At 52.5% G+C, this 27,995-nt stretch overlaps 2 protein-coding genes across 3 annotated transcripts; one reads left to right on the top strand and one right to left on the bottom strand.

The window, feature by feature from the left end:
* Positions 1–3: 3 nt before the first annotated feature.
* LOC111160654 (nucleoporin 62) lies at positions 4–23,839 on the bottom strand. Its single transcript, XM_022523893.1, has 2 exons — positions 23,783–23,839; positions 4–2,895 (listed from the first exon to the last, which is right to left on the bottom strand). The coding sequence occupies exon 2, from the start codon at positions 2,831–2,833 to the stop codon at positions 1,253–1,255; it is 1,581 nt and encodes a 526-aa protein (XP_022379601.1). The 5' UTR covers positions 2,834–2,895; positions 23,783–23,839; the 3' UTR covers positions 4–1,252.
* Positions 23,805–27,995, top strand: LOC111160655 (activating transcription factor 5). Of its 2 annotated transcripts, none has more exons than XM_022523894.1 (3): positions 23,805–23,858; positions 25,209–25,505; positions 26,661–27,995. In XM_022523894.1, the coding sequence occupies exons 2-3, from the start codon at positions 25,328–25,330 to the stop codon at positions 27,323–27,325; spliced, it is 843 nt and encodes a 280-aa protein (XP_022379602.1). In that variant the 5' UTR covers positions 23,805–23,858; positions 25,209–25,327; the 3' UTR covers positions 27,326–27,995. The 2 variants fall into 2 exon arrangements, with proteins under 2 accessions (XP_022379602.1, XP_022379603.1); XM_022523895.1 differs by lacking the exon at positions 23,805–23,858 and adding an exon at positions 24,692–24,734.

The following is a 27,995-nucleotide window of genomic DNA, read 5'->3' as shown; positions in this document are numbered from 1 at the left end:
CTGTGTGCATGTGTGCCTCAATGATGTATTGTCTAGTTCTGGTTTCCGAGTTCCAGACAAACGGCACCCCACTTGATGTAGTCTTCTGGAACTGCTCTTTTCCCCCAGCTTTCTAAGTGATACACACCAATGGCACCTTTTTTGCTCCACAGTAAATTTTATTTAGGAATGCAACATACAGTCATAGTATCTCAGACACTGCAGCAAAGTATAAAGACAAATACAACACATTCAGGAAACAACCGGTTGGCTTCTGTCTTCTGGACACCACGGATCTCTCACTGTTAACAGACTACGTTTGCTCCAGCACTGGCAAGTTCCAACCCAAGTCTGTGGCCACCTCTGGCACTCGTGGCCATTTCAGCAGGCATTTTGTGGATGAACATTTGATGCCGTGCTTCATCTCCATTGTTCTTTCGAAAATGTGACAGGGATTGTGCTGAGGACACAAAAGGGGTCAAGAAACACAGTTCCTGCCCATAGGGGCTCACACTCAATAGTGAGGCAGAGAAGTTAACAGTTGGCACAAGACATGCACACGCTGTGTGTGCTGTTGGGGCCTCAGGACAGCCACCGGACCAGCTCTGGGGCAGCTGAGAGGGCTTCTTGGACATGAGGCCCAAGATAAGGACACCTGGAGGATGGGGCGGCGTGTCAGCCAGGCAAGGTAAAGACCTCCTGGTGCAAGTCTGACCCTTTTCTCAATATTGCATTCAAGTCCCTCATCTGACTGTCCTTTCTCCTCTGAAATTCTACATCCCACAGTCGGTCCTATTCACAAGCCCCTTTCTCGCGCTGGCGGTCAGTCTCCACAGGCTCACGCCTTACACCAGGACGCCGCCTCCTCGGACAGACTCTTCATGGCACCTACAACTGTATGTTGGGCAGAGTGGCCGCTCGGCAGACCCTGGCTGGGAGACAGATGGTTTTGGGGGAACCTCTCCAGCACTCTCTACTGGCACTTGGCCGGAGCAAGAAGGATGGGTGCGTGGTGGGTGTGAAAGGGGTCTGAGACATACAAAAGATACGCAAAGAAACCACGCCCACAAGGTTGCTGCCCAGACTAGAGCGCTTAGAATACTTGCGTTTTCACTAATGCGAAGCAAACCACAGAACTGTTCTCAACGGCACGGTCACATGAAAAAAAGGAACAAACAGGTATTCACTGCAACCAAACGCTAGACAATAGCTGCGTGCCCCCGCTGCCCCCCAACGCCCTGGGAGCGCACCGGCCCCGGAGGCGGCTGGCACGTCAGTCGAATGTGATCCGGAAACTGCGCTCCTGCTCCTTGCGACGTCCCTCGCACACCTTGGTCACCTCCTCCACCTTCCTCTGCAGCAGGGCCGAGTTCTGGTCGACCCACTGCAGCGAGTCCATGTGCGCGTTGAGGATCTTGCAGATCTGCTGCAGCGGGTCGCTGGTGTCGGCCGGACCCCCGGACGTGTTCAGGTGCTCGATGATGTCCTTGAGGTCCTGGGCCATGCGCTTCAGCTGGGCGTCGATGTTCTCGGCCAGCTTGTAGGTCCTCTCGCGCTCCTCGTCGGCGTGCTGCAGGTACACGGTGCCGCTCTGCTCCTTGACCGACTCCTCCAGAGGGCTCAGCAGGTCTTCCAGCTCCTTCTGCTGAGACAGGATGAAGTCGAGCTCTTGGTCCAGCCTCTTCTGGTCCAGCTTCACCTTCTCCACCTCGCGGTGCAGGGTGGTGATCTTCTCCCCGTTCTCGATCAGCGTGCGGTCCCAGGCGTTGACCTGGGTGGCCTGCTGCAGGAAGTGCCGCTCCTGGTCCTCCAGCTCCAGACTCCACTTGTTGATCAGACTCTCCAGCTGGGCGTAGGTCATCACAGGGCTGGCGGACGCCCCAGTGCCGGCGCTGGGGCCCGGCGGCGCGGTCCCGGCAGCTGGTGCGTTGCTGGCGATCCCAGCTGGTGCCAGTGGCTTCAGATTCAAAGCGAAGCCAGTGGTGGTGGTGGTTGTGGTGGTGGCGGCGGCGGGGGTGGGGGCGGGGGCAGCAGATGCTGTTGTGGAGGCGGTAGAAGCTGCTCCAGGGGCCTTTAAGCTGAAGCCCAGCGTTCCGGCCCCGGGAGTTCCGGCCGTGGTTGAAGGGGGACAAAGGGAAAGCCCCGTGGCGGCAGATGAGGTCGGAGCGGTGGCTAGCGAGGAGAACAGCGTGGGGCCAGCACTGGTGGTGGCAGCAGCGGGGGCAGGAGCGGCCGGCTGTGTGGCTCCCGCTCCGCTGGCAGCCGGAGGGGCGGCCGTGAAGGGCAAGCCGGCAAGCGCCGTGGGCTGGGCCGAAGTCCCCAAGGAGCCGATATTGAAACCTGAGGTCCCGGTCTGGGATGTGCTTCCCCCTGTGAAGGAGAATCCCCCCGGTGTGGTGGACGGAGCAGCAGAGGTGGTGGTGGAGCCGAACACGAAGCCGGTGGGGGCTGTGCTCTGGCTGGAGGGGACAGCGCCCGAGATGGCATTGGTGAGGGCGCCGCTGCCCAGCCCAAAGCCGCCAGCGTGTGCCGAGGCTGGGGTGGCCGTCGCACTGCTCACGTTGAGCTTCGGCGCGCTGATTCCTAAGGAGAATCCAGTTCCTCCCGTAGCAGGAGTTGTGGTTCCAAAGCTGAATCCTGGGGTCTGTGTCGTTGGAGCTTGGGTCGTGAGCGAGAACAGGCCAGTAGAAGGGGTACTTGCCGCCGGCTGGGAGGGAGTCCCAAAATTAAACCCACCAGTGCCAGATGTAGAGAAAGAAAACCCGGTAGCAGGTGTGGTTGTCGCCGTCTTTGCAGCGCCAAATGTGAACCCGCCTGTGGGGGCCCCAGTGCCTCCAAAATTAAACCCGCTCATGGCTCCAGATTCTGGTGGCGGCAGCTACGCTGGTTCCCAAAGCAAATCCGTTGGTCTGCAACCTTGGGAAGATTTTTAAAGCAGAGTAAGTCACATGATCAGATGGCAGTTTGGGGAAGGCAACCTCGATGGCCAAGGTGGAGCCGTCTGGAGGGTGGCGGGACTGGGTAATGAGAACATGTGACCGCCACCCCGCTCCCTGCTGTAACCTAGCCAGGCCCTGTTAAGCTAGAGAGGAAAAAGCTCCGGAAGCCCTGGGGGTCACGTACTAGGAACCAGATATGCTTGGGACAGGCACAGCCACACTCAGCACCAGCAGGAGTATTTGCTGCCCTAGAGGAGAGGGTCAAAGAGCCCCTGAGGAGGTCAGACCAAGGCACTTCTGGAGAGTGGGACTAGAAGCACAAAACACCACCTTCAGGGGCGCCTGGGCGGCTCAGTGGGTTAAAGCCTTTGCCTTCGGCTCAGGTCATGATCCTGGGGTTCTGGGATCGAGCCCCGCATCAGGCTCTCTGCTTGGCAAGGAGCCTGCTTCCCTTCCTCTCTCTCTCTCTGCCTACTTGTGATTTCTATCAAATAAATAAATAAAGGGGCGCCTGGGTGGCTCAGTGGGTTAAGCCACTGCCTTCGGCTCGGGTCATGATCTCGGGGTCCTGGGATCGAGTCCCGCATCGGGCTCTCTGCTCGGCGGGGAGCCTGCTTCCCTCTCTCTCTCTCTCTCTGCCTCTCTGCCTACTTCTGATCTCTGTCAAATAAATAAATAAAATCTTTAATAAATAAATAAATAAATAAATAAATAAATAAAATCTTAAACAAACAAAAAAACCCCACCACCTTCAGGACCTGCTCCCCAGGATTCCCTGCTGAATGCAAGTGGGAGGTGGTGGACTGATCTGAGTACCGCCCTGAGCATCTTTCTGGACCTCAGAGAGAGGCCCCAGAAAGCAGGGCTCTATGGCAGGGCATTAGGCCCCTTCAGTGCACACCGCTGACCACTTAGGAGGATGGAGGCCTGCTGGAGCGTCCCCCTGCCTTCCTTCTAAGTCAGCTAACTTAGAATTCCCCTGAGATTTTTCTCCAGGGACTCAGGAGGTGGCCTCCTTCACCTACAGGTGCAGGGCACAGAGAATGTGCATGTGGGGCACTCCCCATCCTCCCAGCCATCTGCAGCTGAGCAGCAGAGAGTGGGGAGGAAGAGGGAGGGAGGGAGAGGGAAAGTGATCGTGGACCCAGAGGATTCACACATGCTCACAGGGCCCTGCGCTGGCTCTGGTGAGGGACGAGAAGGGAGTCCAGGAGGGCCTGTGAACACCCGGCTGTAAGTTCTCAGACACCTGGGGGTTGTGGCTGACCTCAAATTGAACACGAATTCACGGCTGGCTGCCACTGCTCAGTGGGTTCCTAGGCCGCATGACGAGAAATGCCAATTCCAGTGCAGACACCAGGGTGATTCCCAGGCAGCCTGGTGTGCCCAGTATGTTCTCCTTAGCCACCAGACCCTCAGCTAACTTCACAACGGTCCTACAGGGAGGTTGGGATGATGGTCCGTATGCACAGATGGGGAAAAGAGAAACTCAGACGGACTTAACTTGTCGATGCTTACCCCACGGTGGGCCCTGAACCTGGCCATGGGCTGTAAACCCCTCTTTATTTCTACTCCATCAAAATGGTCCATCTGGTCACAGGGCACGCAGCCCTGCCCTGGCTCATGGCCGCCATGCTGTACCCCAGCCTCCATCCCATACCCGCACAGCTTATTCTCCCTTCGTCTCAAACAGCTCAGGCAGCTGAGCAGCAAGACAGCTCCCTGTTCTCAGGCACAAAGTTGGTACTCCAGACATAAATGAAAGACCAGGTTTGAACTCTGCTTCTGCTACAAGTCGTGGGTCCTGGGAAAGTTACTCCTGAGCCTCTCTATGCCTGTTTCCCCAATTCTAACAAGGATGAGCCCCTTCCACTGGGAAGGATAAACAAGGTCACGACAGAGAAGCCAAGTGCCTGGCCCAGGGAAGCCATCCTATTTCCTGAAGTCCTGTTTCCTCTTCCCTCTCTCTTCTGGGCCAGTTTTACTTCAAGTGTCCTCAGGAATCCTCTCGTGCCCTGGGCCAGAGGAACCCTGCGTGGCTGCCCCTCCCCAACTTCTACGGCACCCTCTGCCTTCCTGGCAGACCCCAATATTTCCTTCTTCTCCAAAGACCCATGCTTCTAGGGAGATGACCTCAGTGCGGTCCGCTCTGCCCCTGGGGCCACCTGCTTTAAGCCAGATTTCAACTGGCTGCCCATGAGCACCTCCAGGGGCGGGTGTTTGGAAGGTACACTGCTGCCAGACTGATGGGGGCAGTCGCTTTGGCGGGGGAGAGGGAGGTGGCATGTGGCAGGGCCCTAGGCTGTGGCATTTTTATAAAGCTCTTCTGGGGACTCCTGGGAAATGTCCCTTCATTCGCACTACAGTAATGTCTGAGCCCCTGGGCCACTGGGACCCCACAATGCCCTGCGCCAGACCCCATCTTGCAGGAGAGCGAACACCTCCTCACTCGAGTACCATGGCAAGCCACATCTGCTGTTACTGGCAGCCCAAGGCATCCGAACAGCTACGCCTACATGTCTCTGTTCTCAAGACCTCAGCCCAAGAGAGCTTCTATTAATAAGCTGCAGCTAAATTTTTCCACAAGAGCATTTATAAAAAGCTCTCTGTAACTATTAAAAAACTACAAGAAAAACAAGAGTCTGGGGGGGCTTTTCCGGTTTAATGGCTCACCATTTATTAAACGCCTCATCAGTTCCCGATACTACACATGCTAGGGATCTACTAACAGGGGCAAACACTATTGGTTCAGCCCCGTGCTATGCGCTTTAGATATATTATAGCTCACTTACTCCAAAAGCAGGTCCATTTCATAAACTGGGAGAGTGAGAGGCCCAGACAGGACACCTAAGCCATGGCCCTTGCCCTTGAGGTAGTCAGAGACAGGGGAAATGTGAACTTGGGTACCAGAGCTCTAGGTAGGGATGGCAGAGGATGGGGGTGGGGAGGGGTCAATAAGGGAGCATTTTCCTGAGCTGAGCGTGGAAGGATGCGAGGTCAGGGTTAGTCAGGTGGGTGGGAGGAAGGGCCTGGATGAGGCAGAAAGGTTGACACAGGTGTGTCTCTGGGATGCTAAGTGATTTGGTGTGGCTGGAGGAGCTGTGTTTTTGTACATGCAGTAAAGGGTTCACTCAGAAGGCCTGGGTTATCCAAACCCTACACATCAAAGGAAAGACTGGCCCTTTTCTGGTTCCTGTGAGATAACCTGCGAGCCCTGCCAGCTTGACCTCTGCAGGGGCCAGAGACTGAGTAATGAGTCAGTCGCACAGATACTCCGGCCTACGTGACTAACCCCCAGTAAAAACCCTGGACGCCAAGGTGCAGGTGAGCTTCCTTGGAGGGCGGTACTCCACGTGTGCTGTCACACGGTGTTGCCGGGAGAATTAAGTGCTGTCGTATGACAGACCACCGGAAGCTCACCCCTGCTCACTCCTAGACTCTGCCTGGTGCACCCTTCACCCTTGCTGATTGATTCTTTCCCCTTTTGTTGAAACCATGAATCTAACAGCTTTGCTGAGTTCTATGAGTCTTTCTAGAGAATCACCGAACCTCAGGGTGGGCTTGGGGACTTCCGAGCACCACGTGTGTATAGTGCTGTATGACGTGACGGGAGCTGCTGGTCGAGAAAGGACATGTTGATGGCTCAGACTTCATTTTGCGTGAGTCATGGAGGGACTTTAGGGGTGGGGAGACTAACAAGGCCAGACACATGTGCGGGGAACAGACTGGAAGGGAAGAAACTAGAGGGTCAGGTAGCTGGGAGGAGGCTGCGGTGATGGTCTAAGCCAAGAGCCTGAGCGAGGGGCCAGGACTCTGGGGACAGAGAAGAGAGAACCCCAATCTGGGGAATGCGTGAGTCTGTACAAAAATGGAATGAAGTGTTGGTTCTGCAGGGGCTGACTCAAGTGAACAAAGCCATCAACCAAGACCAGGACTTTGGGAGTTTCTCAGACACAAATGTGTCTGAACAGATACACACTACTCTGAGCTCCGAAACAGGCTTTCCACTTTACCGAAGGGGCAAGCTTTCCCACAGGAGCAGCCGACAGTGCTTGGGTCAGGTGCTTAATCCTGGGCGGCCACAGATGTGGCATCTGTAGCTGGGCCTGGAGTGAGGAGGGTCTGCCTCAAAGTCACTGAGTTACTGACAAGAGACGCCTACCCCGCTCTGTCCCTATTTGTCAAGCCACATCCGCCTGCCCTCAGAGCCCAGGGGAGTCGTAGGTTCTGAACGACAGACTCGTCCTGTCCCCCGGCTTTGAGGACCACGGTTCTCTGCCATCACCTCCAACTTCACTCAGGTCCACTAACCTGACCTCTCCAGTTCTTTGCTACTCCAAATTCCAACTTTATCTAATTCATTTCCTTAGCCCTGTTCTGCGCTCAGTGGTGACAACACGGACAAAACGAGCTCTCTGTAGTGTGACATTCACTCATGCAACAAACACACCTGAGCACCTATGCATGGGCCCTGTTCCAGACCCTGGGAATATGGCTGTGATGGGGAGAGTGAGTCCCTGCTCTCATGGAGCTTCTCCTCCAGCAGGAGAGACAGACAGGAAAACAACGAACTTCATAAAGGAATCCTATGTCACTCTTTAATAGGCTAAGCATTATGAAGGAAGAAAAAGTGGGGCAGGAAAAGGGGAACAGGGCAGTGGTATGGGGGTAAAGGGGTTGACTGAGTCATACTGAGGAAAAAGCTAGAACAAAGGCCGGGGGCAGGGGTGTGTGGCCATGACAACAGGAGGCCAGTATTGTTAAGGGGCAGGGGCCACTGTTCCTAAGCCCAGGGACTGACTGACCCTCCCTACCCCAGCCCATTGCCTGTATCTGGAGCAGGGGTGTTTGGGAATTAATATGGGGGGACCTCAGCCTTGGACCAAAGGAATGGAAGGATTAAGAAGGCAACATGTGTGTGTGTGGGGGGGGGGGGGTCTGTGTGCCAGAATAATGGCCTCTATACATGTCCACCCCCTAACTCCAAACCTATGAATATGAGAGCTCACATGGCAACAGGGACTTTGCAGATGTGTTTAAATTAACGATTCTGAGATGGGGAGATTACCCTGGATGGACTGCATGGACCCTAAATGTAACCATGAGGGTCTTTAAAAGTGGAAGGGGGAGACAGAAGATGTGACCGTGAAAGAAGTTCTGAGAGATACTATGTAGCTGGCTCTGAAGACGGAGGGAGGGGTTCCAAGCCAAGGAACGCAGGGGGTCTCTAGAAGATGGAAAAGGTAAAACATGGATTCTCCCTCAGAGATTCCAGAAGGAAAGAGGTCCTATGGACCCATTTCAGACTTCTAACTTTCTGAACTGTAAGAGAATAAATGAGTGCTGTTTTAAGCCACTACATCTGTGATCATTTGTTATGACAACCGGAAGGTGACAGAGGAATGGGGGAGAAAGAACAGGATGGACTCAACCTAGACAAATGGATGGGAAACACATCCTGGATTTGGGGCCAAGGAGAGGCTGGAGAAGAAAAGTGACAGGGCCAAGGCGCACGGTCTGCCTCTGTGCAGCAGGACCAAGGGAAGAGGATACAGCAGTCACTAGGGCCTGGCAGCTGGGGAGCAGGTAGGAAAAGAACAGAGAGCTGTGATTCTGAGAATCTGGACATCCCCTGCTGCTGGGGTGACCGAATCAGGGGAGTGGATGTGTGCAAAACCCAGCAACAACAGGCCACCTACGACAGAGGGAGGGACAAGGTGGCCCGGAAACACGAGAAGGGCTGACGATGGTGACAGTGTTAGCCCACAGGGCAGGATTTTCTGCTTTTGTTCACTACTGTTATGCCCAGCATCTAGAGCAGTGCCCGGCATGCAGCAGGCACTCCATAAATAACTGCGAGGGACCAACAATCTGACAACTAAGAACTACCGTTTACAGAGCACCACCTATGTAATGGTCCTGGGCCAAGAATACTAGGTAGGAGCACAATGAATCCTTCCTGGATGGGAAACAGGCTCAGAGAGGTGATGCAACTTCTTCAAAGTCACAGAGCAGCAAACACTAGTCCCAGGATGGGAATCCAGATCTTTCTGGGGCTAAGTGCTGAAGTTCTGCCTGGAACAAGGAAGGAGATGTCAGAATTAAGTCTTAAAGGATGAACGGGGCTTTCTGGGCAGACAGGTCACCGAGAGAGTAAGATACACAGGCCAGCTTCTGTACACTTTGTGGCTGAAGCAGCAGGCTTTGGGGAGGAGAGGTTGGGGGCCAGGTCACAGAGGTAGATTGCCAGGCTAGTCCATCCAGTGGAGACAAAGCTGTAACATGGTTTCCCTTCCTGATCCCATAGCTGCCTTTCATCTTCACACCTCAGAAATGTAGTGACCCTGGGGCGCCTGGGTGGCTCAGTGGGTTAAGCCTCTGCCTTCAGCTCAGGTCATGATCTCAGGATCCTAGGATCGAGCCCCCCATCAGGCTCTCTGCTCAGTAGGGAGTCTGCTCCCCGCCCCCTGCTTACTTGTGATCTGTCAAATAAATAAAATCTTTAAAAAAGAAAAGAAAAGAAAAGAAATGTAGTGACCCTTCCACACTAGGATCCTGCACTGGGGATGGAGACAGCTGCTGTCCCCTCCTCTACACCAGCTCAACTCCACTTCATTTGGGGCAGCAGCGAGTACAGCCAAAGGGCTCTATTTCCCAGGGCTTCTAGATGGGGCTTGGGATTATGAGTCCTGGGTTTTCTAGTCCACTGATGGGCTGGGATGGGGACTGCAGACAGTAGGCCTATAGCTGTCATTAGAAGTCCAGACTGGGGATTTCTGTGTGCTCTGAGGAAAAGGGCCTTGTTTGTCCTTTTCTGTCAGTCACTTGGCAAGACTCTACAGCCTGCTGGCCAGAGACCCTGCTTCTTCACTCCTAATCCTGGGATCTTAAGTTCTAAATTCATCCCCACGCCTTTTTTCTCACATGAAAAACAGGGACTACAGCTCATAGATCTGCAATGGGCACTTAGCACGCTGCACTCTCGGGGCGCAGGAAAAGCTAACCTCTCACTAATGCAAGCTCTGGCAGCAACTAGAGGAGACGCTCCTGACATTTCAGGCCCATGGCCGCCTGGTGGCGCTGCCAACAACGCTGAGGCCAGGGAGCAAAGGAGCGATCACTGCGGGAGCCACCTCTGCAAAATAAGCAGTTTAGTGGGGCGCCTGGCTGACTGAGTTGGTGGCGTGGGGCTCTGATCTCGGGGTTGTAAATTCGAGTTGGGTGGAGAGAGTACTTAAAACATAAAATTAAAAAAAAATAAATAAATAGGGATGCCTGAGTGGCTCAGCTGGTTAAGCCTCTGCCTTCAGCTCAGGTCATGATCTCAGGGTCCTGGGATCCAGCCCCACATCCGCATGGGAAAGGGGGGAGTCTCTGCTCAGCAGGGAGCCTGCTTCCCCCTCCCCCTCTGCCTGCCTCTCTGCCTGCTTGTGATCTTCTCTCTCTCTGTCAAATAAAACACTTAAAAATAAATAAATAAAATCTTAAAAAAATAATAAGTTAGCAATTAAGACTTGGAGGACATGTGATGGCAGACTCAGAGAGACCAGAGTAGGAGAGAAACAAGGGAGCACAGGAGATGGGAGCAGGAGAGAAAAGGCAGAAAATCAGAGACTGAAGGGACTTTGCCTTTGGCCCCCATTGGCCCAGCCAGGGAAATCTGATTCCCCTCGGGGGCTCAAACACCTGCTGGTACCTTTGCCACTGTGCTAGTGTGGGAACTCCCTGTCCACTCTGCTGTCCCGTTGTCCATCCCACCCCCCTCCCCCTCCCCACCGCAATCATCTCTCCCCTCTGGGTTGTCTCACCAACATGTAAAACAGAGGTCACTGGCCACTCACCCACCCCGAGTCAGTGCACGCTGCTGCTGAAACAACTCTTGAATCAGTTCTTCTTTCTCCCTCTAGTCAAAGATAAACTCTCTAACCCTCAGGAACAGGCGAGCTGAGAGCGCACCAGCCCTTCAGGAATGGAAATCGATAGCAGCGAGCTGCTTGCTAGCCAGACCACAGCCAAGGCAGAGTCTACAGTTCCAGGCGGGGAAGGGACAGCAGCGTGCTAGGTGGGCTCCGGAGCAGGGAGGGGTCGGTGCGGCCAGACTAGGGTGCAGCATGAAGCCGCAGGAGGAATCTATGTGAAAGGATCTCGTTTGTTTTGAAGGCCTTCCCCAGGCGGCTGGGGAGGAGCTGGTGGTGTTCTGGGCCACTCTGTCAGGCTCTTACACAACCACCGGGCCTGGCGGGCACGGGCAACCGTGGTTGCCGGGAAAGGCAGGAGGCTTTTGTAAGCTAAACTGGAAGCAGGAAAACCTCGGTGCTCCCGGCAGTGTGAAGGCTTCTCTGCCACAGGGCATGGTGTCCTCAGCAGTGAAGGCAGGATTGACTCCCCCTCAGTTTTCAAGCCCTCTCACCCCCTTAGGCCACTTGGGATTCTGGCCCCAATTTCCTAAACCTGTTCCTCCCTGAGGACCCCCACATTCGAGGTCCTTCAACCTCCCAGGTATAATGAACTTGTGTTAAATATTAGAGACCTGTGAAGAGAGGACACAAAAGAGGCATGTCTGTCCATCTGTCTGTCTAATCTTCGGGGGGAGGAGCTACGGAAAGCCTCACAGCCTGTTTCACTGCGACTTGTCTTTGGCCCCAGGTGGTGTCCCATGATCAGATTCTTCAACGCCCCTGCACGCTGACTGCTGGGCAGCTTTGTCACACGTGTTCCATTTCTCAACCTACCCAATAATGTGGTGCTGGCTATTTTATTTTCATTTTAAAGATTTATTCATTTACTTTAAAGAGCCAGAGCACACATTAGTAGAAGAAGGAGCGGGGGGGCGGGGCGCGGGTGGAGGGAGAAAGTGAGAGAGAAGCAAAAGAAGCTGACTCCCTGTTGAGCATGGGGCTCCCCCGGTGGTGGCTATTTTATTTATTTATTTATTTATTTTTAAATATTTTATTTATTTGACAGAGAGATCACAAGTAGGCAGAGAGGCAGGCAGAGAGAGAGGAGGAAGCAGGCTCCCCGCTGAGCAGAGAGCCTGATGTGGGGCTTGACCCCAGGACCCTGAGATCACGACCTGAGCCAAAGGCAGAGGCTTAACCCACTGAGCCACCCAGGCGCCCGGTGGTGGCTATTTTAAAAGTTAAAAAAAAAAAAAAAAAAAAAAAAAAAGTGAAATTTAAATTTTTTGTGAACAGATCGTTTGTTCACGTGGTTTTACATTCCAAAGGGAATACTGTGGTCTCCGTCCTCCCCCATCCCCATAGCCACCAGCTCTCTTTCCCAGAGACAAGCGGTTAGGTTTCCTGTGCCTCTTTCCAGATTTTTTTTTTTTTTTGATTCATTTAAGCAAATGCAATGCGCGCTCTACCCCTCTGTACACGAGAAGGTCACCTGTCAGACCCACTGTCCATTTTCACTTACTCTATCTTTGGACTCATTTTATGTAGGCTTGTCATCCTCATGGGACGGAGGACACCCAGTCTAGCAGAGGCACCCACAACCTGCCTTGGCTGCTCGCTCCTGTGGTTGCCTCGAGCTGGTACGCAAATACTTCTTGGATTCATACGTTCCCAGCCTTCTCTTCCCTTTCTTCCTTCCCCTGAAAAAACTGGTTTTACCCCAAGTCACTTCCCAGCTAATTAGCAATTACATTCTTTACTCCAAGGCCTGAATTATACCCAAAGGAGCTCAGGTGGTGGGAAAAACAGTTCTCCCACAGGGAAAACAAATCAGGTTAAGACCTACGTGGAAAAGAAGTCAGGAAACAAAAGAATCGATTTTAAGGAAGATTCTAGAATGACGACTCAATATAAAATAACGGGAGTGGAAGAGATCTGAGGAATTCTCTGGTGCTGGGCCCCCTACCTATTTTGCCAAGAACTGTTTTCTCTTCTACTGAAAGATTTTTTTCTCTAACTGCATTTAAAAAAAAAAAAGATTTTTATTTATTTGACAGAGAGAAAGATCACAAATAGTCAGAGAGTCCGGCAGAGAGAGAGGGGGAAGCAGGCTCCCCACTGAGCAGGGAGCCCAACGCAGGGCTTGATCTCAGGACCTTGGGATCATGACTTGAGCCGAAGGCAGAGGCTTAACCCACCGAGCCAGCCAGGCATCCCTCTCTAACTGCATTTTTAACCTTTAAATTTTAACTGCACAATTAATACATAAGTCCTTTCTTTAAAAAAATGTCTTGCACATCACCATCAAAGCTAAGATTCTCTCGATCACTACCCTGCACCCTGGTTCCCACACCTGTGAGGTAACTGCTGTTAAAAGCTGCCCTGTATTTTTTATCTATGTATTTGTATGTGCATTCATAGCCTGAGATGAAATGATTCTAATCTTTCTTTTCTCCAACAACACTCCAACAAGCATGCTTCTTCACACCTTCTCTGGCATAGGCGCTTTTCCAGGGCAGATCCTCAGGAGAGTTGCTGGCTATGGATACTTGCATTTTGGTTTTTCGAGGGGCAACCAAATTGCCCTCTAACTCGCCTCTAACCATTTTTATTCTAACTGGCAGTTCCTGGAGAGAATCATTTTCCTACAAGCTGCCAGCACCTGAAATTAGGAAACTCTATCAATCTGATGTACCAACTACATTTTATTAAAAAATGATCAAGCACCAACCATTCAGCACTCATTATATGCCAGCATGGCTGGGTAATTCACAGATATCCTCATTCATTCAGTCAGCACACATCCACTAAGACTTAGAACAGGACGGGCCCTGTGTGGGCAAACGAAGAGACTACGTCATGGTCACCACCTTCATGAAACTTAGAGTGATAAATAGAAAGAAAAAGTTACCAGAATTGAAAAGAAGCACTGAAACAAAAACTCGCACACAAATATTCAGGGGCATTATTCCCTATAGCCAAAGTGTACCCTCGCTGGTAGCCACTCTTTCCCTCCAGCATTCCACTGCAGCCCCACTTGTTCTCGACTAAGTATTCCCGCCTTAGGGCCTTTGCACCTGTTGGTCCCTCCTTCTGGAACACTCCTCCCAAGTGTCCCCATGGTCACCCTTTACTTTCTTAGTCTTTGCTAAAACTACTCAGTGAGGCCTTCCCTGACTATCCTTAGGACTTAGCACCATCTGAAACAGTAATTACTGAACTTACGGATTTCACTTGTTGTGTCTCTCCATCCGAATGTCAGCTACATGACGGGCAGCAGTTCTGTCTGTCGTTTCCACTGTGGTATCCCCAATGTCATTAACAGCTGCTGGCCATCGCAGGCACTCAGCAAATGCTTGTCAATAAAGAGACCCAGGGGCTGCTTTATGCCAGGTGCTTATACAGACTCCTTCAGTCCTAACCCCTCCAACTGCAAGGTAGGTACCACCCGTATTTCCCTTTTAGGGTTAAGTAACTTGTCCAATGTCAACATAAATGTCAAAGTGAGGATGATTAAGGTAAGGTCTTTTGCCCTCAACTAATTCAGAATTTACTGAGAGTAACAAGAGATAAATGATAGGATGACACTGTGAAAGAGCTCTCATAGAACCTACTGGAAGCCTAGAGGACACAGTGAGTACCTTCACCTGGGGAATGGGTTAAGGGGAGGGTCAGGGAAATACTCCTTGAGGAGGAAGGGATATTTAAGCTTGGTTTTGAAGGATATAAAGGAGTTAGGGTAGGAAGGAGTTAGGTCAACACCTCATTCCAGGCAAAAGCTTGGAAAGGCAAGGGCTGTTGCCTTGTGGAATGGTGTTGGATACCTGTGTTAAAACTGCAAGATGCTGGGGCACCTCGGTGGCTCAGTGGGTTAAGCCTCTGCCTTCGGCTCAGGTCATGATCCCAGTGCCCTGGGATCAAGCCCCACATTGGGCTCCCTGCTCTGCGCGAAGCCTGCGTCTCCCTCTCCCACTCCCCCTGCTTGTATTCCCTCTCTCGCTGTCTCTCTCTCTCTCTGCCAAATAAATAAATAAAATCTTAAAAAGAAAGAAAAAAAAAAAAGGAAAACAAAACAAAAAACCCCACAAGATGCCAGGGGTGCTTGGGTGGCTCCGTTGATTAAGTGTCCAACTCTTTTTTTTTTTTTTTTTTAATATTGTATTTATTTATTTGACAGAGAGACACACAGCGAGAGAGGGAACACAAGCAGGGGGAGTGAGAGAGGGAGAAGCAGGCTTCCCACCAAGCCGGGAGCCCGATGCGGGGTCCGACCCCAGAATCCTGGGATCATGACCCGAGCCGAAGGCAGACGCTCAACGACTGAGCCACCCAGGCGCCCCAAGTGTCCAACTCTTAATTTCAGCTCAGGTCATCATCTCAAGGTTGTGAGTTGGAGCCTGCAACAGACTGAATGTGGAACCTGCTTAAGATTCTCTCTCTCAGGGTGTCTGGGTGGCTCAGGTCATGATCTCAGGGTCCTGGGTTCAAGCCTTGCATCAGGCTCTCTGCTCAGCAGGGAGCCTCCCCCACCACCCCACCTGCCTCTCTGCCTACTTGTGATCTCTGTCAAATAAATAAATAAAATCCTTAAAAAAAAAAAATTCTCTCTCCTTCTGTCCACTGCTCTCCAAAAACAAACAAACAAACAAACAACCTTCCCCCAAAAACCCATACCACCAGAGCCAAAGAAGATACACAAATGACCAATAAACATAGGAAAAGATGTTCATCATCACTGGCCATCTGGGAATGCAAATCACAACCACAATGAGATACCAGGTCCCATCCACCAGGATGGCAATAAAGATGGACAAGTGTTGGTGAGGATGTAGAGAAATCAGAACCTTCACTCACTGCTGATGGGAATGGAAAATGGTGCAGCCACTGTGGAATTCCTCAAAAGGTTAAACTTTGAGTTACCTTATAACCTAGCAATCCCAGTCCTTGGTATCTTCCAAGAGAAATGAAAACATATGTCCATCCCAAACTCGTACATACATATTTGTAACAGTCAAAGAGTATCAACAACCCAAATGTCCATAAACTGATGAATAGATAAAATGTGGTATATCCATGAAATGGAGTTATCGCTCAGCTTTTATTTATTTATTTATTTTTTAAAGATTTTATTTATTCATTTGATAGAGATCATAAGTAGGCAGAGAGGCAGGCAGAGAGAGAGGAGGAAGCAGGCTCCCTGATGAGCAGAGAGCCTGATGCGGGGCTCGATCCCAGGACCCTGGGATCATGACCTGAGCCAAAGGCCTTAACCCACTGAGCCACCCAGGTGCCCCATCACTCAGCTTTTAAAAGTAATGAAGTATTGGGGCACCTGGGTGGCTCAGTCAGTTAAGTGACCACCAACTCTTGATTTTGGCTCAGGTCATGATCTCAGGGTTGTGGGATCAAGTCTCACATGAGGCTCTACACTGGGCTTGGAGCCTGCTTAAGACTCTCTCTCAGGGAGCCTGGGTGGCTCAGTTGGTTAGGCATCTGCCTTTGGCTCAGGTCATGATCTCAGGGTCCTGAGATTGAGCTCTAAGTAGGTTCCCTGCTCAATGGGGAATCTGCTTCTCTCTCTGCCTCTGCCCTTCATTCTGCTCATGTGCTCTCTCAAATAAATAAAATCTTAAAAAAAAAAAAAAAAGATTCTCTCCTTAAAAAAAAAAAAAGAAAAAAAGGAATGAAGTATTGACATATGTTACAAAATGGATGAAGCTTCAAAGCCAGATAAAAGACCATCTATGACGTTACTACATTTATATGAAATGTCCAGAACAGGATAGACAAAACTAGAGACAGAAAGCAGGTTAGTGGTTGCCTGGGATTGAGGGAAGGGAGGGAACAGGGAGTGACAGCTAACGGATATGGGATACGGGGTTTCTTTGGGGAATGATGAAAATGTTCCAAAATTAGATTGTGGTAACGGCTGCACAACTCTGTGAATGTACTAAAAACCACTGAATTGTACACTTTAATAAATAGAGGTGTGTTATACAATACCTCAAAATAAAACTAATAAACAGACCAACCGGGCATGGGATGGCAGGAAGGGGTTGAGGGGGCAGAAGTGAGGTTACAGAGGTGGGCAGGGGCCAGGCTCAGTCCTTGAGGGCAGGGGCTAGGCAGAGAAGTTTCCAAAGATAGGATCATGCTTTCTTCTGGGGACAAGTGAAGCTGGCTTGGGAAGGAGACTGGAGTTGAAATGCTCCTGTCAGCTGTGAGCCCATCAGGGGCTCCCCGAGAAATGCAGCTGGGCATGGGGGGTCAGACAGAGAGGTACCCAAGGGTACGCAGGGTGGGATTTTATAAAATTCTATTTTGTAGAATCACACTCATCCGTGCTCCCTTCTCAGCCTCACTCCCTGTAATCAACACCAGCATCTCAGGGGAGAGGCAGTGATGTCACTGGTGAAGGAGGAAAAGGTCCAGGCTGGGTTGTGGTAGAGACAGTTGCCATGAAGATGGTTTCTCTGGGGACCAGGTGAAAGCCACCAGAAGTTGGGGGTGGGGGAGAAGAGTGGCTTTGACTCTGAGAACCAGAAATCAATCACAGCCCCAACCTGCCTCTAGGTATCACTTCCCATGCTAACACTTTTGGAGATTTATTATGTGCTGGGCTGTTTGCAGTGCTTTACCTGCACTGGCTCCCAACTTTATGAGGTGGGAACTGTTCATGACCCAATTTTACAGACATACAAACTAAAGTCAAGAGAACTTCAGTAACTTACCCAAAGTCACACAGGTAGTCAGTACTGACCCACCAGGCTGTCTGACCCCAGAGCTGAGCTAACTACTCACAAGCATCTCCAACGTGACTTTTCCACCCCACCCCCATCACGTGCCATGTCTAGTACTCCCTTCCCACTCTCTAAGGACAGCTTGGGCATGTCTGTCACCTTCCAGACTTGTGTTTCACTCTGAATCCAGTTCAGTGCTGTCTACCTTCTCCAGCTGCAGGCGAGACTCCTGAAGGCTCAGGGTGAAGGGGGAGGAATCGGCTGCTCTTCCCTGTCCCTGCCTATGGAATCTGTTCCCAGTCTGTGTGGGGGCAAGAAGAGAAGGGCAAAGGGCTCATGAACTGAGAGGGGGGCTCTGCTGGTGCTGACCCAATGCTCTCCAGGGGCAGTCCCCACGTGTGTGGGGGGCACCTGGGAAGCATGGGGGCCTATGAGGTTTCCCCATTATGGCCCCCTGCCTCTGCCCCTCTCTCTCTTGTTCCCCTCAGCTCCCACCGTTACTGGCCATCCCAGGAGTACTGGCAGGGTTCAGGTCCTGCTTCCTTCTTCTGTGTTCAAGTCACCCGGTGGGAACTATACACATGTGGCCCACCCCATGGCAGGGGGTTTCCACTTCTTTCCCCCCATTTGGAAGGATGAGCTGGTTTGCTTTGAGAAAGAGAAAGCAGCCCTGGCAGCCAGGTCCTGGCATGCTCCAGTCAAATACAGCAACTCCAGAGAATACCAACATCAGGCAGGGCCACTCTGACTGTGGTGGACCAAGACAACTGTGGAATCATATTTCAACACAGACAAAAGCACATTGTCCAAAGCATAAAAATGACCAACCTCCCCTTCCTGGCTCAGAGCTAACAGGTGCTTCTCACATTAACCACAGCATTAGCTCTGCTCATTCCTCCCCAAAGTTACTGAACTTAACCCAGCTGCCATTCTAAGTCCTCCTTAATACACACTTCTTGAGATGCCCTGAGTGTCCCAATGGTGCGTAGCTCCTTAGCTGCGACAGCAAGAAACCCAAGTTGTTCAACTACATGTGTTCCTGGTGGCCTCTGGCTGGAGGCACAGCCAGTTGGTAAGGGACACACAGGGTAGTAAGACACCAGCCCCTCTCTGTTAGGCACCCAACCCTCAAGGACCATTCCTGGGACCTGCTTCACTGCTTCCCCACAGACACAGCCCTCTTGACTTTACAGGATGGGACTGGGTCTGAACAAGGCCCTACTCTTCCTCAAACTTGATCAGTCCAGCAGGGAGAGGTGTGGTCCAAATTGTCAGTAACTCTGGAAGGAGGAGTACTTGGCTCCTTTGGTTCTCTGCTCAAGGCAGAGAGGATTACAGATCTGAGGGTGAGGGGCTATCACAGAACCAAAGGTCAGGGAGGACCCGCAGCCTGAGAGTCTCTCCATACTTACGGTTTGTTAGGGTTTCTCTCAATTACTTGCCAACCTTTTAAAACTGTATCTTACAGAAAATGCTGGATTTTCAACTTCTGTACAATCAGGAGCTCTGCACCACCGGGCCAGTACTGCTACCCAGCAAGTTGGGCCACCCCTGAGCCACAACTGTGCCTTCCGGGTGCCGGGGGCTTTGCAGGCCTCTCCCTGACACATGGCCTTTGGGTTTGCAGAGGTGGCTCACTCGCTGAGCCATGAACAATCCTACGTCTTTTCATGTATCATCTCTTTGGTCCTCATCTGCGGCCCTCTGAGGGTTGTTACTGTCCCCAATTAAGCGACGAGGCCACTGCAGCATAGCATCCTGCCAGAGCTCACACAGCTGGAAGTGATGGCACCGTGAGCTCTGGGGCACTATGTGGTCAATCACCTTCAGTTTGCCTGGTCCTTTTCCTACAGCTAGTCCCGGTGGGCATGGGCTGGGGCACCCTAAGACTGACCCCAGCCTTCATCTCCTAGATGAGAAAACAGGCTCCTAAAGGGAGCTATGGCAGGCTGGACACTGGCTCTCCAAAGAGATCCACATCTCAGTCCCCAAAACCTGTGAATGTATTACATGGCAAAAGGGGGTTTGCAGATATGACTAAATTGAGGATCTTGTGATGAAAACATTATCCTGGACTATCTGGGTGAGACCCAATGTAACTGTAAAGGCCTTGGTAAGCTATAGGGCAAGATCATCAAAAGAGAAAACAGGAGAGGAGATGATGGAAGCAAAGATCAGAGGGATGTAAAAAGGGCCATGAGCCCAGGAAGACAGCCACCTCTGAAAAGGCAAGAAAATGGATTCTCCCCTCCAGCCTCCAGAAGGAACACAGCCTTGTGAACCTATGTTAGACCTGCAGTCTTCAGAATGAAAAGGGAATAAATATTGTTGCTCTGAGCCACTAAGTTTACGATGGCATGTTCCAGCAGCCATAGGAGACCTATACAGAAGATGGCTGAGGTGCTGGAGCTGGTGCAGCAGCGTGAGACCTACCTAGGTGGGAAGACCTGTGGCCGCCTCTGCCCAGTGACACACGACGGGAGCAGGGAAGGGCTGTGAAGCTACTGGGCCACGTGGCAGATCGATGCTGTACATGCCTGGCCTCTACACTGCCTTTCCCCCAGTTGGGATGGCCTTGGCCTTCCTGCCCTTGTTTGCTGGGACGTCCGCCTCCGCCTCGGGCCTCCACCCCACCACCACCTGCATGACCCAGGTACCTGCCCTAGTGCCTCTTCAGAAAGAATCTAGGTCCATCTGATGCAAACTCTGTCCCTTTTCCATCACGCCAGGCTGTCACCTTGATTGGGAAACCAGTGAGGGGTGGCTGGTGAGGAGGGCCTCCACTAGCATAGGGGAGATGGGGAGGAACAGGTCGGAATCAATAGATTTGGCAACTGTGAGCTGCAGCAAACCTGTGGTGAAGGTCTGGATGAGGTGGCCTCCCAGCGGGCTATGCCCTAGGCTGGGGGTCAGGGACTTCATAGATCTGAGGGAAAACAGGCTCTCCCTGGGGCTTGTAGGGCCCTGGAAGCTGTGCAGTATTGCAGAGGCCTGGGCTCTAACTAGCACTGTGATTGTGCACAACCCTCTTCAGCTCTTGGGACCTCAGTCTTGCCCCTTGCAAGACAAGCAGGTTTACTTCTGCAATCAGAGGCCCCTTCTGAGCACGGAATCTCAGATATTCAGGATCCTGCACAGGTGGCTGCTCTCGAGGCACCCCCCCGCCCCATCTCTTCCCAATTCAGGCATGGCTCTAGGGCTGTGCTAACCAGGAACCGTTGCCAGGTGAGCCAGGGCCCCCAGAGAATCCCCTCCACTCCCCCTCTCCATCAAAGAATCTGGGTGATGCAACCGGCCTGCAATTTCCACCTCACTCCCCAAGCCTGGCTCCTCCGCACTGAAAAAGAGTCCCCAAGCCCCACCCATGCTCCCAGTTCAGGAGTTGAAGGAACTGGGGCACCTGAACCCAGGGACACTCTGCAAGCTCAGCGAGGCAGAGGCGTCTGAGTCCTGGAAGTGCCAGGGTCTGGGTCAAGAGTAAGCACAGAAGGCTCAGGATGCCAAGACCTGGGCTCAAAGGTAGCCACTGATGACCCACCACCCACAAATTAGGATACACCGGAAAAGGCTAGGGACCTAAGGGTGCAAACTGGCACCCACTCAGTAGGAATCAGTCAAGCTGACACCAGGGCTGAATCGGGGGAGATCCAACAGCTAGGGAGAGAAAAAGGTGCCAGGGGCTGGGACAGGAGGACCAGCGTCCCTGCCCCAACGTCTCCTCAGTCAGCACATGCGGCATGTAGCTGGCAACAGGATTCCCACACTAAGCAAGTTCATTTCCAGTTACTAAAAAACATTCTACCTGGCCACCCTCTCAAACACCCATAATCCCAGTCTCTGAGACAAAACCAAATTGAGGGGTATTACACAGAATAACCAACCAGCACTCTTCAAAGCTGCCAAGGTCATGAAAACCTAGCAAAGTCTGAGAAACCGCTGCAGACACCAGAGGAGGCTAAGGAGACATGATGACTAAATGTGGCATGGCATCCTGGAACAAAAAAACAGCATTAAGAGTAACTAGTGAAATCAGAATAAAGCAAGCACTTTAAAAGCCCACACCGATTGGGACGCCTGGGTGGCTCAGCTGGTTAAGTGGCTGCCTTCGGCTCAGGTCATGATTCCAGCATCCTGGGATCGAGTCCCACATCGGGCTCCTTGCTTGGCAGGGAGCTTGCTTCTCCCTCTGCCTCTGCCTGCTGCTCTCTCTGCCTGTATTCTCTCTCTTTCTCTCTCTGACAAATAAATAAAATCTTAAAAAAAAAAAAAAAAAAAAAAGCCCACACCGATGTGGGTTCTTCAGTTGTGACCAATGTACCACTGTAATGTAAGAGTCATGGGGAAAACTGGATGAGGGGTATATGGGAACTCTGTACTATCTCTGTAAACTTTCTGTAAATAAAAATTATTCCAAAATAAAAACTTAATTAAAATATACCTTGTTTACGTTTACATACTAAAAGATCTTTTCAGAAGACCACCCAAGAAGCAAGAGCTGTTAACCACCGTGTATATTGCTATGTTTCTGTTAACTAAACTCCATACTTTATTCTGGTACTATTTGTGGAAACCGAGGCACAGGGAAGTGAGAGAAATTGCCAGCAAGCTAATAAGTGGGGTAGAGTTAAAGTCTGAACCGAACAACCTGGTGCCAGAATCTGTGCTTAATCGCTACTCTATGCTGCCTAGGTAATAACTTAGCCCCTATAGGTCAAGTCCCCAAATTCTGGCAGAGTGGACAGTAAGTGCTCTAAGTGAAAGGAGTCAGATCCCAAGAGGGACTTCCTGCATGGAACAGAAGCCTGCATATCTTCATTCCCAGAGAACTCTCAAGATAAAGGTTCCTCCACCTCCTCTGGATCTCTTAACAGCCACATTGGATGTTAAGTTGAATTCCCCGTGTCCTGCTGTGGACAGATGCAAGATGAGAAATGGAGGGGTTTCTGAAGCAAAGACCCACACCCACCTGGGCTACTGGAAGGGCTAGAACACAGGGAGGGGATGGTCAGGAAGCCCCCTCTCTTTTAGTAAAGGGCGGTGCAGAGCTCCCTATTTTGGGCAGGGTTGCTAAACTGATCCAGTGGGGGAGAGGTGAAACAGAGGGCCTTCTGAAAGGAATTCCAGATGAGTGCTAAAAGAAGGGCTCATGGGAGGTGGGCAGAGGATGGAGAAAAGAGAGAGGTGATGATGCCTGTTTCCCTGCAACCGCGGACCGCCAATGCCGCTGAACGTCCATCATCTGCAACGGGGAAGAGTGGGGATGGCTGGCCATTAACTGACGCCCTGAAGGAGTGAAGAGGACACAAGAATGACCTACTAGCAGGGTTGGATGGTCCAACGTCCGAGGCTCTTGCCAGGGCTGGAGGAAGGGTTGAGACTGGACCCCAAAATGGACCCCCCAGGAAGGGGTGGGGTTATTAAAAATTAAATACGTCAATCAGGCACCTAAGAGCACGGCTCTGGGTTTCACAGGCATCGAATTACTTGCCTTTCACCAAGCAAAGTCAATTATTTCCTTCATTTTGTAAGCAGTTCCCGATCTACGAGACTACAGAACTTATTTGCCACCGTCGCAGGTCGGAGATTTGAACGGCGCGCGCGGTCTCATTGTGACTCAGACCTGAGTCTAACCCACAAAAACGGTTCTCAGCGTGGGCCGGCGGTTGGGGGACGGAGACTAGCATGTGGCGGGCCGGAAATTCGGGAAGCGGGGCTAAAGAAACGAAAAGTGACTGGTGCAGGTCTCAAAAAAAAAACAGGGACTGAATCCCCAGAATCGGGGGGTGGGGGGGCTGGACCTCAGAGTCAGAGAGACAGAGAACAGAACCCCAGAGTCAGAGGGAGCAAAGGGCCACCCATCCCGGATCAGGAGGAGGGGGCCGGAACCTCAGGGGTAGGAACGAAGACGGGACTGGATCCCCAAGTCAGAGAGAAAAAAGCCACACTTTTGGGGTGGGGAGGGGACTGGATCCCAGGATCCCCGAGAGGAAGGGGCTAGGCCCGCCTCCCGGTTGGGGCCTCGCGGGGCGGGGCGCGGAAGGATCCGGGCGGGCCGTGCTGCGCCACCCTCGGTATATCTGTCCCCAGTCCCCGCGGCCGCCTCATTCCCCGTCCTCAGATCACAATATCTCTTCAGGCTACCGAGACGCCCTCTCTTCCCGCGTAGCCCCGGCTATGGCTCTGTAGCCACGACCCCCTCCGTGTCCCGGCCCATTTCCGCGCTTACCGCGCTTGCGCTCTTCTCTACCGCCTTCTTTTCTTCAGCGGAGGCCGCCGCCGCCTCTCCTTTCCGCAGCCATGGAGTGAGTAACCGCCCGCCCCTCCCTCTCCAACCGCCTTTCCCGCCCTTTCGAAGCTCGCGGCCTTCACGACCAGTCGGGGGGTGGGGGTGGGGAGACGAGAGTGAGGAATCACGGTCGCGCAGGCGCAGAAGAGGAAAGACGCGCCGTTGGCACGTGGCCGAGCATGCGCATTCGGCCCGATGGGGGAGGGTGCGTTCTCCGGGAGAATGTTGGCATTTGAAGACGGTCTGCGTGCAGGTGCGCCTGCGCACTAGCCCCAAGGGGGAGGGGTCAACGAGTGTGTCCGCGAGCGGTTGCTCACGTGCACAATCCCACCAGAGCCCGTATTTTTCTGTGAAGGGCGGACAATAAGCAGCCGCACATGCGCACTGAGTCCTCCAACCCCCGTAGGTGTGAGAGCAGTTGGATCGGTAGCGGAGCATGCGCTTTGGCCCTGGGCGAGAGAGCCGCGTGTGGAAGGGTCGGGGTAGGGGCCGGGTTTTCCGCCGGCCCCTTCCTCTCTCCCGGCTCCACGTTGCGCAGGCGCACAGCACAATTTACGTTTCATTCAGGCACCTGCTGGGGCTGTGGCGGGGGCCGACTTAGATTGACAGGGCGGAAGCGAGGCTTAGAGGCTACGGGTTAGGAAGGGGGTGGAATTAGAAAAACCGCGGCCGCGAAGGGGGGGGCTTGGGGGTGGGGCCTATTACGATAGGGGGCGTGGTCACGCTAATTTAACTGAAGGGTGGGGTTTCGATCGGAGAAAAGGTGGGGCCTTTGGGGAGTCATCGCGAAGGGGTGGGGCTAAGGTAAATTGGGGGCGAGACTTGGGCGGGTCTGGGGGGGGGGGTCATCGCAAATTTCAAAGGAAACCGCGGAACTTGGTAGATAAACCAGGTTAGTGGAGGGCGAGGGCTGGGGGAATTTCCCTGGGAACTAATTTGAGCTGGCCTCTTGGGAGGAGGTGGAGCCTAAAGGAAATGCTTAGAGGAGGGGGTGTGGCTGGAAGAAAATTCTCCTGGGATTGAATTTTTTATGAAGTGGAATATTGTGGGGAGGATGGGAGGGCTTAAGGAAATTCCCTTGGGAGACCATTAATTAGGTTTCTGCATTAGAAGGAGTGGGGCTTGGGAATTCTAAAGAAAAGTAACTGGGAACCTAAAGAGAATTCCCTTGGGAGTATGTGGGAGTTAGAGATTTGGGGAAAGAAAGCATAGATTTAGAATTCCGATAGGGCAAGGTGCAGTCTCGAGCCTAGTTGGAAGGGCAGGGGAGGACCCTGGGGACATGGAGCTGTGGCTTGGTTTCTCTGCGATGTTGGTGGTGGATGAGGATGGCCTCTGACACTACCTCCTTTTGTCTCACTTGTAGGTCTTCCACTCTCGCCTTGGTGCCTGTCTTTGCCCAGCTGAGCAACCTCCAGAGCCTCCTTCCAGCTGTTGGTTCAGCCTTCTTCATTGCCACCCCTGCCCAGAGCCTCTGCTGCAGCCATGTCACTCCTGGCGACCCTGGGGCTGGAGCTGGACAGGGCCCTGCTCCCAGCTAGCGGGCTGGGCTGGCTCGTAGACTATGGGAAACTCCCCCTGGCCCCTGCCCCCCTGGGCCCCTATGAAATCCTCGGGGGAGCCCTGGAGGGCGGGCTCCCAGGGGGAGGAGAGCCCCTGGCAGGTAAGGGCAGGTGGGGAATGGAGGTGCAGCATGGGGGCAAGGGAGAAGAATTCATTGAGTCATTCAATAAATATTTATTGAGTACCTGCAATGTGCCAGGGGTTGCTTTAGGTGCTGGGGGATAGAGCTGAGACAAGACTGACGTAACCCTGCCCTCCTAGAACTCACACTCTATTGGGAGGCAGACAGAAGACAAATTAGGTGATGATGGGTTGGGGTAAGTGGGAAACACTTAGTAGCTGAGCTGGAAAATGAAAACAGCATCCTAGGTTAGAGAGGATAGCCCGGAAACACACCGGAAATTTTTTGGCTAGGGCCTAAAGGTGGGGAAGCAATAAGCCATGAAAAGACCCAAGGGAAGAGCTCTTCAGGAAACAGCATCCCAAGAGGCCCTGGGGCAGAAGTTATTTTATTCATTAGTTTATCCCTAATACTTGGCACATAGTGGGTTCTCAATAATTAATGAATTAAAAATGAAACAGTCTGTGTTGTGTGTGTGGTCTAGTTTGCCCTTTAAAAATAGTAAATCAGAAACTACAGGCATAGGGTAATCAGTAAAGCGAATCTTGGGATGGTTGAAGAAATGTCTGGTTGACTTTGGTTGTTTGGATCATTGGTTGGTTGAGTGGTTCTTTTTTTTTTTTTTTTTTAAAGAATTTATTTATTCATTTGACAGAAAGAGATCACAAGTAGGCAGAGAGGCAGGCAGAGAGAGAGAGAGAAAGGAGGAAGCAGGCTCCCCGCCCAGCAGAGAGCCCGATGCGGGACTCGATCCCAGGACCCTGAGATCGTGACCTGAGCCGAAGGCAGAGGCTTAACCCACTGAGCCACCCAGGCGCCTGGTTGAGTGGTTCTTTGACTGGTTTAATGGGTTGACTGGTTGGTTGACTGATTGATTCAGTCCATTGATTAGCCAGCTGGTGGTTAAGTGGGTAGTTGATTGGTTGGTTAACGGGTTGGTTAGATGTTTGATTCGTTGGCTGGTTTGTTGATTTGGTGAATGGTGTGATTATTCATTGATTGGTGGGTTGACTGATGGGCTGCTTGGTGGTTTCACTCTATGAATGGCATGAAGGAAACAGGCATGAGTGAGCACCAGGCTAGGTGGAAGACTAGGAGCTCAAGGATATTTATGTCTCTCCCCCAACCCTCCAGGTGACGGCTTCTCTGACTGGATGACTGAGCGGGTGGACTTTACAGCCCTCCTGCCCCTAGACCCCCCCTTGCCCCCAGGTGCCCTCCCCCCACCTTCCCCACCCCCGCCTGACCTGGAAGCCATGGCCTCTCTCCTCAAAAAGGAGCTGGAACAGATGGAAGACTTCTTCCTTGATGTCCCACTCCTACCACCATCCTCCCCACCACCACAGCCACCACCCTCAGCACCGTCCCTCCCTCTCCCACTCCCTGTCCCCACCTTTGACCTCCCCCAGCCCCCAGCCCTAGATACCCTTGACTTGCTGGCCATCTACTGCCGCAGCGAGGCTGGGCAGGGAGACTCAGGGTTGGCACCCCTGCCCCCACCACAGCAGCCCCCTCCCCCTCCCCCTTTGCCCTCGCGCCCGGCCCCCTACCCCAATCCTGCCACCACCCGAGGGGACCGCAAGCAAAAGAAGAGAGACCAGAACAAGTCAGCGGCTCTGAGGTACCGCCAGAGGAAGCGGGCAGAGGGTGAGGCCCTGGAGGGCGAGTGCCAGGGGCTGGAGGCACGAAACCGGGAGTTGAGGGAGAGGGCTGAGTCAGTAGAGCGCGAGATCCAATACGTCAAGGATTTGCTCATTGAGGTGTATAAGGCTCGAAGCCAGAGGACCAGGAGCAGCTAGAGGAGCAGGGGCTTTGGGCGAGAAGGGGCACTGGTCTTCAGCTCCAGCTCGCTTCTGTTTCTGGGGCTGAGGTAGGAGGGTCCCTCCCATCATCCCCTCGTCTGTCTCCCCCCACCCTCTTTCCCTTTGTCTCCTCTCCTGTCCATTTCTGAAGCCGATCCCCTTCTCCTTCCCCAGAATCATGGAGTGTTTGGCCTCAGTCAACATCCCCACTCTTTAAGTAACAGCTGAGGGCCTGGGGCCTGCAGGGAGTCTGGGGAGCAGGGGAGAGCTTGCAAACCTGGCCTTTCAGACGGAAGAGAGGCCAGGAAGCAGGGCAGAATGAATGTGCAGCTGAGGACAGGAAAGTCAGCTGGGGACGTGGGGCAGGGAGGGTTTCAGGAATGGCCCTCTGCCTACAATATAAGCAAAAAAGCTAGCCAAGTGACCTTGGGGAAGTGTATTTGGGCTGGAAGCCAAAAGGCGGCCAAGTTCACAGAGCAGGTGAATATGCAGGTAGCCTGGGAGGTGGGCAGGGCGGGGGATGGGGTGATTGGTGACTCGGTGTTCATTTTAGCTCTGGGAGGAAATCAGTGTTTGTGAAGGTGTTGGGGAGGGGCTATATCTAGGGGAGGGAGGGCAGGGACTGATCCTTTTGATGATTCGTGAGTGGAAATAAAATGAAGAATTT

The sequence above is a fragment of the Enhydra lutris genome, unplaced genomic scaffold (assembly GCF_002288905.1).
Source record: "Enhydra lutris kenyoni isolate GAN:26980312 unplaced genomic scaffold, ASM228890v2 scaffoldscaffold77, whole genome shotgun sequence".
In the NCBI taxonomy this organism is placed as follows: domain Eukaryota; kingdom Metazoa; phylum Chordata; class Mammalia; order Carnivora; family Mustelidae; genus Enhydra; species Enhydra lutris.
The sequence above is the reverse complement of the archived record's forward strand: the minus strand, read 5'-3'. Positions and strand labels throughout refer to the sequence as shown.